This window comes from Chiloscyllium plagiosum, chromosome 21, assembly GCF_004010195.1.
Source record: "Chiloscyllium plagiosum isolate BGI_BamShark_2017 chromosome 21, ASM401019v2, whole genome shotgun sequence".
Taxonomy (NCBI): domain Eukaryota; kingdom Metazoa; phylum Chordata; class Chondrichthyes; order Orectolobiformes; family Hemiscylliidae; genus Chiloscyllium; species Chiloscyllium plagiosum.
The window spans coordinates 49,736,331-49,748,764 of NC_057730.1; the positions used below are offsets into that span (position 1 = coordinate 49,736,331).

At 40.1% G+C, this 12,434-nt stretch overlaps 1 protein-coding gene across 4 annotated transcripts in view; it reads left to right on the forward strand.

The window, feature by feature from the left end:
- Positions 1-12,434, forward strand: part of LOC122560851 (Golgi apparatus membrane protein TVP23 homolog A-like) — a 58,626-nt gene that overhangs the window by 27,836 nt on the left and 18,356 nt on the right. For 3 of the 4 annotated variants that reach the window (XM_043712017.1, XM_043712016.1, XM_043712015.1), the window contains exons 3-5: positions 1,459-1,603; positions 6,183-6,272; positions 6,947-7,078. In XM_043712017.1, the coding sequence (XP_043567952.1) occupies positions 1,459-1,603; positions 6,183-6,272; positions 6,947-7,078 (367 nt within the window). The remainder of the gene's footprint in view (positions 1-1,458; positions 1,604-6,182; positions 6,273-6,946; positions 7,079-12,434) is intronic. The other variant, XM_043712018.1, reaches the window with a different exon arrangement.

Here is a 12,434-nt window from a genome sequence, read left to right on the forward strand (position 1 = left end):
GAGTGGACTCGATAGGCCGAATGGCCTTACTTCCACTCCTATGTCTTATAGTCTTACGGAATATAATTTTCCCTGAATACACCTAACCTGTGAGAGTGTGTGTAACCACAGCAACTTGGCCTCTCTAAGTTATCTGCAGCACTACCATCGAGGTAAAAACAATGACTGCAGATGCTGGAAAATGCAGCACTACCATAACAACCGGCTTCTGCAAAATTGCTTGTGCACTATTGTAGAATGATAATCAACTTACTGACTAATAAAATAGCAGACAAAAGTATTTTATATTATTATCATCTCACATAGTACTCGACCAAGCATTAAACTTTTCACTGTCTCATCAACAATAGAGGATCCAATGTTGCTTATGACCTTGCACTTGTGTTCACAAAACATATGCTTGACAAACAAATCACAACATTTGTTCTTGTAATTAACCAGATCAGAATAATTTTGGCTGACTATCCTGTTTCTTCAGTTTTACCATGATAATCAGCATTTATCTGGGACCTTATTAGGCGTAATCATTATATTTGCTCTGCAATATTATTAAATTAGTCACCAAATGAATGTTTCAGGTGAGAAATACTTAATTGTTTCAAAAGGGTAATGAAGAATGTTTACAGAGAAAAATCTGCTACTGCTGAAATATTGTAATAGCAAAATATACCAGGGAGTGTTGCTGTCAGCATTTAATTGATTTTAACTTGGCTCTAGTGTATCAAATTTATAACAGCTATGAAATATCTCAGTTCCCTAGTCCAACTTCACATTTCCTTAACAAAAATAGACACAAACAATCTCGAGGCACTGTGGATACAGAATCTAGCAAATGATGAGACTTAAAAGAAGCAACAAACATGAGAAAACTCAAATTGAAAATAAGAAATGTTGAAATTTTGCAGACACTTGGTTACTAATTCCAAACAGAATTTTGATAAAAAATTACCTGAAACGTTAATTATTTTCTTTCTCCACAAATGCTGCTAGACTTGTTGCAAAATTTCTGTTTTTATTATAATTATTGGAGTTTTGTGTGACTCTTCCATTATTCTTCAATTTTGATGATGATGTAGACACCAAAATGTAAACAACTAGTCTTTCCTCTCTACAATGCTGACTGATCAGCTGTATGTTACTGGTACTATCTAATTTAGTTCAGTTATTGTGGACATTTTTTACATTCATGTTTATAATAAATACTTAGGTTGGAAAGTGGCAACAAAATTAAAAACCTTGCTCTGCATCAATAACATTGTAGGTGCTCTTCATAAATTTTGTATGTTATAAATTATAACAAGTAGTATATAACATAATTTGGAATAATAGTCCTCACTATTATGGTAAATGATTGTGGTAATAGATATCCAGAGATTGAAATACAGAAATACATTTTGAATTTTTTTTTATTCTTTGAATCCCTGCTGTTAATATTTTAATATCTTGAACCTTTTTCAGACATCCACTGGCAACATTTTTCCACCTGTTTTTCCGTGTAAGTGCCATCATTACTTACCTCTTCTGTGATTGGTTCAGCAGAAGCTTTGTTGCCTGTTTTGTGATGATACTGCTCCTCTTGTCCTTTGACTTCTGGTCAGTAAAGGTAAGAAATATGGATCTGATGACTACATGCCACAGCTTATGTACTTATGTTAAATGTGATCTGCAGCTGTGGTGGTCTTTGGTAATCTGGTTTAAATAAGAATTCCTCTGTTACTAGCCAAAAAGAGAGATGTAAAGTTACATACTCTAACACGGCAGTAAAGTACCTTGCTGAGATTTTTATTTTTTTTAATGGGATGTAGGCATCACTAAATTGGTCAGTTTTTGCTTTGAACTGAGTAGCTTGCTAGGTCATCACAGAGGGTAGTTAAGGGTCAACCACGTTGCTCATGTAACATAGATGCCAAAGTAGATAAGGGCAACAGTTTTCTCTTATGAACCAGATAGGCGTTAGTAACAGTTGACAATGGTTGTATAGTAACCATTAGACTATCCTTTAATCCAGATTTATGTTGAATTCAACTGCCATGTCCCCACAATGTTATTCTGAAATTCTGGATCACCAATTTTGATTACAAGCCCAGTGTTCCTTCCCCTTCCCCACTCTATTTCTTTGTGTGATGAGGCCTCTGTCAGAAATATTTTGAATTAAAAGTATTCAAGATGAGCCCCCAGCATCGCCTTTCCAAAACTCTACCCTTGGGACAATGGGGACACGGACTATAACCATGGGTACTGCTGAACTGGAATATGGCCATCTTGGCTTTGTGATTGAGCATACTAGGCAAGACGTTCCTTTTATTTTGTAACTTCGCCTTAGTTTTGCTGCTTATGACATTCATGAAAATATGCCAGATGATCTTTTCTCATTGTTACTGCATAATTAGCTCTCACTGTCCATACATGGGTTGAAATATTCGACATCTGCCTTAATTTCTGGCAGGAAGTTCCATAAGTAATAACACAATTCCAGGGACAACTGTTCCTTGGCAGCCAGAAGCCACACCCAAAACATTATCCATACAGAAGAAAACACTGACCTCTGGTTTCTGGGTTCAAATACTGGCAGCTTGTTTGTGCTGACTTTGCTTTTGCCATGGTGAGGGGCCTGCTATTACTTATCCAGTTAGTAGTTTTTTTTTATTCCTCGATAAGCTGATATTTTTTGATAGGTGCAAAACTGACAAATTCTCCATTGTACAACAAGCCTACCACCTATTGGCTAAGCAGTAGATGACATGACTCAGTGATGAAAATAGACGCACCCACGAACAATTTTATCATGTTATTAGTTATACAGTAAACGGGCAAATGGATTGTAAAATTCTTGCCTTAATAACAATTTTAAAAAATCCATATTTTCAAATATTTAATTCAAAACTAATAATTCTTTCATAACTTTAGATTAGATTCCCTACAGTATGGAAACAACTCCACACCGACCCTCTGAAGAGCAACCCACCCAGACCCATTCCCCAACCCTATATTCACCTCTGACTAATGCACCTAACACTATGGGCAATTAAGCATGGCCAATCCATCTGACCTGCACATCTTTTGGATTGTGGAAGGAAATCGGAGCACCTGGAGGAAACTCATGCAGAGACAGGGGGAATGTGCAAACTCCACACAGTGGAGTTCAGTGGAATCAAACCCGGGTCCGTGGCACTGTGGGGTAGCAGTGCTAACCACTGAGCCACCTGTTCTGCCCATTTACTCACGGACTATTCATTGGGAGAAAAATGCAGTTTTGTGTTCTTTGAAAAATAACTTTTGATTTATATATTTCCTCTAGACAACATAACGGAATTCAAATATGTTTGTGATAACTTGTAATTATTTCTAATTCACAAAACATTACCATAATCCCATCTTTTAAATCTATCCTGCTGGTGAATCTATGGATTTAAAGTTTCTTATATCTCTGCTATAAGAAGTACAAAACTTAGGATGCACTTTGTCAAAATTCTACAAAAATTATTAAAGTGCTTTGCATACTTCAAAATGCTGAGAGTATGTAACACTTGAAAGCTTTTTATGCACAGTAAGATTCCACAAAGAATAATGAGGATGAGTACTAGTTTATCTACTTTGGTTGAATTGGTTGCCTCAACTGCAATCTTTATGCCTCACCCAAATGTAGCCCCCACAAAATCTTCCATTTACCTTGACTTGATCCTTCAGTTTTATGCCCACACTCTAATCTCTCTAAGCATATCTCTTTTGTAAACACAACCAGTTGTTCTCTTGATATCCCACTCAAATCTTGACTAAGTAGCCAGTTTTCCTGACCTTCATACTTGCAAATGATTCACTGGTGCCATTCCTATTTCTTTCCAAACCACTGTGATCAATTTGCATCTCAAAAACCTCAATTCAGGTATCCTATATCCTGAATTTGAATACTTTTCTGCAGTCTTTGGCATGCTGGAATTTCCAAATCCCAAAGGAAGCTAAGGGGTGATTTTGATCCAAGCTGTCAAGAAATTGACAAGACCAGTTAAGATCAACAGTTTCTACATGTACTGGTTGGCAGCTTATGACTCAAAAACATTGTTTAAAAATTAAATTTCAGACATTACAGCATTGAAATTGGACTCTACTTCTATACATGAGGACAGGTGATTAATTTTAAAATAGATGGCTGAGTCTTTGTAAACATACTATTAAGAGGTGTGTAGCAAAGGCAGATACCTGAATTTACATCACAGATCAGCCATGATCTCGCTGAATCAGAGAACAGGCTCATAGGAGCAGGAGTTAGCCATTTAACTTTTCAAGCTGCTCTGCCGTTCCAGATCATGGCTGATCATCTACCTCAACACCATTTTCCCACGAGTACACTGTGATGTCATTAGTTTCCAGAAATCTATGGATCTTTGTCTTGAATATATTCAATACTGGGCGGCACGGTGGCACAGTGGTTAGCACTGCTGCCTCGCAACGCCAGAGACCCGGGTTCAATTCCCGACTCAGGCGACTGACTGTGTGGAGTTTGCACGTTCTCCCCGTGTCTGCGTGGGTTTCCTCCGGGGGCTCCGGTTTCGTCCCACAGTCCAAAGATGTGCAAGTCAGGTGAATTGGCCATGCTAAATTGCCCGTAGTGTTAGGTAAAGGGGTAAATGTAGGGGTATGGGTGGGTTACGCTTCGGCGGGTCGGTGTGGACTTGTTGGGCCGAAGGGCCTGTTTCCACACTGTAAGTAATCTAATCTAATACTGAAGCTTCCACAGCCCCCTCGGATTTGAGAATGCATAATGCTTTGAAGAATTTCCTGCTCATCTTAGTCTTTAATGGCTACAAGAACAGGTCAGCATCTAGGAATTCTGAGACTAGTAACTCACCTCCTGACTCCCCAGACCCTGTACATCGCCTACAGCTCATGTGAGGAGTGTGGTGGAATGTTTGTCATTGGCCAGGATGGGCACCTGGCAGCTCTGATAATGCTCCAGCTCAACACCGTGTAGGACAAAGTATCCTGCTTGATTAACATCCCATCCTTGGACATTGGACATTTATTCCACCACCTTAGTCATGCATCATCTTCAACATCGACACACTTTGGCAGGAGTGTGTAACATTTACAAGATGCACTGCAGAAGCTCCCCAAGGCTCCTTTAATAGCATCATTCAGACCCATGACTTTGACAACCTAGAAGGTTGAGAGTAGCAGATGTATCGGTACACCACCAACTAAATTCCCCTCCAAGTCAGTCACCAGGCTGACACTGCATGGACCACAACTAAGAAGTAGGAGCAGGAGTAGGTAGTTCAGTCCCTTGAACCTACTCCGACATTTTGATACAATCATGGCTGATCTTATCTTGGCCTCAACTTGACTTCCCTGCCCACTTTCTATGACTCTTCAACCCTTTACTAATTAAAAATCTGTCTTATCTAATCTTTGGTGACAGTTCAAGAAAGCAGCTCATCACCACTTTTTCCAGGGCAATTAGGAATGGGCAATGGCCAGTGACAGTCACATTCTATGAACGAAAAAACGTGCAATGGTTCTCTCAAGTCTAAATAGAAACTGAATTTTAAGAGCCTCCTTGAAGTTCAACAGCCGAATGCAATTAATGGAAACTCGCAATAGTGATTCATCTGATCTTACAGTCGACAGAGCTGGCTTTTAGAAAATGTTTTTAAACTAGTGCAAAAGATTGCAGAAGCTCAATTTATGTGTAACTTGTACCTGTAAATTCGTTGGTATTTGCACTGTTTTTGCACTGATTTGGTTAACTTAATACTAAAATATACTGAACAAATTATACAACCTAGTGGAAACTACTGCTTTAAAATATTTAATATTATTTTGAGTTTTGAAAATAAAATTGTTTCTCTGCTATTATCAGTGTGTTAATATTTTGATTGATGTTGTGCAACTTAATAAAGTTAAGCCTGGAACCTCATGGTCCTGTATGGAAAACCTGTAGAATTATTCACTGGACTACAAATTACTTGAATTAAGTTAATGTTTCTCTGCCAACTGCCAGATACAGAGCTACTTCTGGGAGTGAACAAATAATTTCTAAATACATTTACTGTGTATAGATACAAACCCTTTTCCTGCATTACTAACTGAATGAATCCTTCTGGCTGCGTCTCCGTATAAGATTAAGGGATCATAATGAAAAAAGGGATGAGTTTTTGTGAATTTATAATGTGTTGTTTCTGTAGAATATAACTGGAAGGCTCTTGGTTGGTTTACGCTGGTGGAACCAGATTGATGAAGATGGAAAAAGCCACTGGCTTTTTGAAGCCAAAAAGGTATACAGCTTCATCATAGTCCCATTGTGTAAGTAAGGATTCAAAGAATTACAGGATAATGTGAAATCCCAGCGCAGTACATTTACAATAGCGCTATTCTCTGGCACTCCAGGTAATTAACTCTAGCCAAATTGAAAATTAGGTTCTATTCAAGGATCTCTTTGTCAGCAATAAAATTGATGTTTTATGAAAAGATGATGGTGCTGTCGTTTTCTTGCATAGAAGAGAATCATTATAAGTAAAAAAGAACTATCCCTAGTCTTTTCTCCTTTGAATTACTTTCTGAAGAAACCCAATGGGTTTAGCAAGTATCCATTGTGATCTCTCGTACCACCCATCCTTGATCAATCAAGCCCTTTCTCTCCATCTTATTACACATTCTTGATATCTCTTTTCATGTCAACCCTCACCTTGGGATAGTCTGTTAATGTCACCTGTCCCCACCCTGCTCTCTCATCCCTCTTGCTTGATCTTTCTTCACTTCCTTGCGCTCGATCTCTCCAAACCCATGCTGTCCATCTTTTCTTCCCTCTCCTTGGCTCTCCTCTCCTCTTTTCCATTTCTGTATATGCTCCCTTTCTGTCTCTTTGCCTCCCTCAGGTATTCATTCTGTCATTTTTAAATTTGGGATGAGAAATATAGTCAATATACTAAACTCTTCTGTTTCTTCACAGACTACCCCTAAAAATAGAGCATCATCGACTGAAGCAGAAGCTCAGATCTTCTGGCTTGGCCTAATTGTCTGTCCCCTAATATGGACCGTGTTTCTTTTCAGTACTTTGTTCTCCCTGAAGCTGAAGTGGCTGGTAAGACATTCTAAAAGAAATGTTGGAGGAAGATGAACCAAATTATTTGTTATTTTTTCTTGTTCTTTTAAGAATGCAATTACCTTCTCTCATCTCTACTGGATAGACCCTACCTCTCTGTGTGGTCTGGCAGACAAATCAATAAGATTTGGTGGGCGGCACGGTGGCATAGCAGTTAGCACTGCTGCCTCACAGCGCCTGAGACCCGGGTTCAATTCCCGCCTCAGGCGACTGGCTGTGTGGAGTTTGTACGTTCTCCCCGTGTCTGTGTGGGTTTCCTCCGGGTGCTCCGGTTTCCTCCCACAGTCCAAAGATGTGCAGGTCAGGTGAATTGGCCATGCTAAATTGCCCGTAGTGTTAGGTTAGGGGTATGGGTGGGTCACGCTTCGGCGGGTCGGTGTGGACTTGTTGGGCTGAAGGGCCTGTTTCCACACTGTAATGTAATCTAATCTAATGTAATGTAATGTAATGATCACCTCCCATTTTTCTGAACTCCAATGAGTACATGTCCAATCTTCTCAACCTTTCCTCATTAAATAACATCTTTTAACTCCGGAATCAGCCTGGTAAATCTTCCCTGAATAGCTTCCAAAGCAAGTATTGCCCTCCTTAATGAAGGAGACCAAATCTGTGCAGAGTATTACTTCAGGTGCAATCTCCCCAAAACTCTCGATTCTTGATGTAAGACTTCCCTACTGTAATAAAAGGCTTCAATTCCATTTGTCTTCCTCATTACTTGTTATTTCTCTATGCTAACCTTTTGTGATTCATGTTTAAGGACACCTATATCCCTTTGTACTGTAGCATTATGAGGATTATCTCCATTTAAATAATCTTTTTAAAAATTTTATTGTTTAAGTGAACAGCGTCATATTTTCCCACATTATTCTCCATCTGCCCAAAACTATGAGCTCTTGCCTTGTGCAATAATCTTTTATGTGGCACATTATCAGATTTCAATTTAATTAGAGAGAATATGAAATATAATTGTCTAATAGTGGTAACAATGAAAATACTTGGTAGTCATAAAAAAACCAAGTTCATTGATGTTCTTTAGGGAAGCAAATCTGCTATCCAGATTTAGTCTGGTTCACATTCTTGGAAAGGAGACAGCCGGACCTGCAGGAGACACCTCTACTTGGGGCGATTTGGCAGCCGGTCTGATTGTGAACCGAAAACCAAGAGTAACATCATAGGAAAAATGTAGGTGTATCGTTGCCGAGAAGTTGCTGTTGAGGACAGAGTTAAATAGTTTAAAGCTAGAACAATGTATAATTTAGAAAGAAGTAGCTGCTACTTGGGATTTCAGTAAGGAGCACCACCAAAAGGGAAGCAAAGTTAAATCAAGTCAAAACAAAATAATAAAGTAGACTGAAGGAAAATTGAGCAAATGTAGGTGGAGTTTTTTTTTAATTTACCATAAGAGTAGCCAATAGTGTTTAGAGTTATGGGATGGCAGCTCGGCTGAGCCAAGTTGTGAACATACCCTGTGTCCTAGGCAGACACATCTGCACAAAATGTCACTGACTGCACAAGATTGAGCTTCAGGTTTTGAAACTTGAGCAGTGGCTAGAATCTCTGTTGCACATCCATAAGGCAGAGGCCTATGTGGTTTGCAGGTATACAGAGCTGGTCACACTACAAGTCATACCTATGCGGGTAGAGATGAAATGGGTGACTGCCAGGCAGTCTCAGAGAAACAGGCAGGTAGTGCAGGCGTCCCCTGAGTCTGTTCTGCTTGCTAACTGGTTATTTCAGTTTGGTTACTGATCAGGGAATGGATGTCTCAACTATATGGAGAAGTTGGGGGAGGGATGTACAAAGAAGAATGGATGGACTGTAGTGCTATGGGATTCCACTGCCAGGGAATCATTGAAATGCTTTATGTGGCACATGACTCGAGGATAGTGTGTTGCCTTCCCTGGTGCCAGGGTCCAGGTTGTCATGGAGCAGCTACAGGATATCCTTCTTGGGAGAGGGAAGTCAGCCAGAGGTTGTGACCTTGACACAGTGAAACAGGGGGATGAGGTCCTGAAAACAGATTTTAAGGATTTAGGAAGAAAATTTTAAAAGCAGGACCTGAAGAGCAGTAGTCTCAGGATTTCTTGCAGTGTCCTATGTTAATTTGCATACTAGCAGGAGGATTGGTTGATTGAATACATGGCTGGAGACTGCTATAGAAGGATGGCATCAGATTTCGGGATGGCATCGGGACCATCTTTGGAACAAGTGGGGCTTGTACATTGTAACAGGACTGGAACAGATATCAGATATTCTTGCAAAGAAATTTGTTAGTTTAAACCCATCCCAACAGCACTATCTTGTCAGAGGGATGGGAGTCTGAGAAATAACTCTGAGGAAATAAAGTTGGTAACCAGAAATATAAAAGCTGCCATAGAGACTAGAACACAGGAGAAATAAAACCAAGCAGTGAGTATGCTTCGAAAGCAGAATGAAATCAAAAAGACATAGTTGAGGGCATTTGAATGCACACAACATTTATGACAAGGTAAATGATCTAGAGGCTGAAATAAAGGTGGATCTGATCTAATTGCTATTACAGAAACATGGCTGCATGGTGACTAGGAACTGAATAATAAAGATATTTAATGTTTATGAAGGAAACAATGTGTCAATCCTGTTTGGGTAGAAATAAGAAACAGCAAGGGCCAAGCAGGCACTGCTTGGAGTTATTTGTAGACCACTAATTAGTAGTGAAATTGTGGGAATGGTATTTATCAGAAGAGGAGAGATGTATATAGAATAGGCAACACAGTAATCATGGGTGACATCAATCTTCAAATAGAATAGGTAAACCAATTGAGCAATAAAGCTATGGAGGATGCGTTAATGGAATGTGTTAGGGATGGTTTTCTAGAGCATGATGTTGAGGGATTGACTAGGGGACACCTATTTTGGATTTAATATTATGTAATGTAAAAGGGCTAATTAACAATCTTGTTGAAGAAGAGTCTGATGTGTACAATGACCTCCTGCTAGGCACACTTCCCCCTTGAGAACATTCTGCACCCTCTGAGACATCCTTGATTCTGGCACCACGAAGGCAACACACCATTCTGATTTTTCACTGCTGGCCACAGAAACGTCTGTCTGTGCCTTGCTGTAGAGAGTCCCCTAACACAATCAATCTCTTGGAACCTGATGTACCCCTCATTGCATTAGAGCCAGTCTCAATACCAGAAACTTGGCTGTTCATGCTTCCCCTCAGAATCCATCACTCCCTACATTTTCCAAAACAGCATACTTATTGTAGAAGATTCCTGTACTACCTATCTACCTCTCTTAAATTTCTGGAACAACCATAATTCTATTAGTTTTAAAATAGTGATGGAAAAGGATAGACCAGATCGAAAAGTTGAAGTTCTAAATTGCAGGAAGGGTAATTTTGATGGTATTAGGCAAGAACTTTGGGGGCAAATGTTCGCAGGTAAAGGGATGGCTGGAAAATTGGAAGCCTTCAGAAATGAGATATTGAGAATCCAGAGACAGTGTATTCCTATTAGGGTGAAAGGAAAGGCTGGTAGATGTAGGGAATGCTGGATGACTAGAGAAATTGAGGGTTTGGTTAAGAAAAAGAAGGAAGCATATGTCAGGATAGATTAGTGAATCCTTAGAGTACAAAGGCAGTAGGAGTATACTTAAGAGGGGAATCCGGAGGGCAAAAAGGGGACATGAGATCGCTTTGGCAAATAGGGTGAAGAAGAATCCAAAGGGATTTTACATATACATTATGGACAAACGAGTAATTAGGGAGCGAATAGGGCCCTCCAAGATCAGCAAGGCAGCCTTTGTGTGGAGCAGCAGGAAATGGAGAAATACTAAACAAGTATTTTGCATCAGTGTTTACTGTGGAGAAGGACATGGAAGATATAAAATGTGGAGAAATAGATGGTGACATCTTAAAAAATATCCATATTACAGAGAAGGAAGTGCTGAATGTCTTGGAATGCATAAAAGTGGATAAATCCCCAGGACCTGGTCAGGTGCACCCTAGAACTCTGTGGGAAGCTAGGAAGATGATTGCTGGGCCCCTTGCTGAGATACTTGTATCATCAATAGTACAGGTGAGGTGCTGGAAGACTAGAGGTTGGCTAACGCAGTGCCACTATTTAAGAAAGGTGGTAAGGACAACCCAGGTGAGCCTGATGTCGGTGGTGGGCAAGTTGTTGGAGGGAATCCTGAGGGACAGGATGTACATGTATTTGGAAAAGCAAGGACTGATTAGGGATAGTCAACATTGCTTTCTATTTGGGAAATCACGTCTCACGAATTTGGTTGAGCTTTTTGAGGAAGTAACAAAGACGATTGATGAGGGCAGACTGGATCTATAATGACTTCAGTAAGGTGTTCGACAAGGTTCCGCACGGGAGACTGGTCAGCAATGTTAGATCTCATGGAATACAGGGAGAACTAGCCATTTGGACACACAACTGGCTTAAAGGTAGAAGACAGAAGGTGGTGGTGGTGGAGGGTTTTTTTTATCAGACTGGAGGCCTGTGACCAGTGGAGTGCCAAAAGAATCGGTGCTGGGTCCACTACTTTTTGTCATTTATGTAAATGATTTGGATGTGAGCATAAGAGGTATAGTTAGTAGGTTTGCAGATGACACTAAAATTGGAGGTGTAGTGGACAGCAAAGAAGCTTACCTCAGATTACAGCGGGATTTTGATCAGATGGACCAATGGGCTGAGGAATAGGAGATGAAGTTTATTCCATTTGTGGAATATTGCATGCATTTCTGGTCTTCCTATCGGAAAGATGTTGTGAAACTTGAAAGGGTTCAGAAAAGATTTACAATGATGTTGCCAGGGTTGGAGGAATTTGAGCTATAAGGAGAGGTTGAATAGGCTGGGGCTGTTTTCCCTGGAGCGTCGGAGGCTGAGGGGACCTTATAGGGGTTTATAAAATCATGGGGGGGCATGGATAGGATAAATTGACAAAGTCTTTTCCCTGGAATGGGGGACTCCAGAACTAGACGGCATTGGTTTAGGGTGAGAGGGGAAAGATATAAAAGAGACCTAAGGGACAACTTTTTCACGCAGAGGTTGATATGTATATGAAATGAGCTCCCAGAGGAAGTTGAGGCTAGTACAATTGCAACATTTAAAAGGCATCTGGATGGGTATATGAATAGGAAGGGTTTGGAAGGATATGGGCTGGGTGCTGGCAAGTGGGACTAGATTAGGATAGGATATTTCTGATTGGCATGGACAAGTTGGACCGAAGGGTCTATTTCCGTGCTGTACATCTCTATGACTCTGACTCTGAGGATTGTAAATCTTTGGAATTCTTTACCACAGAGAGGTGTGGAAGCTCAGTCTTCAAATATGTTTAA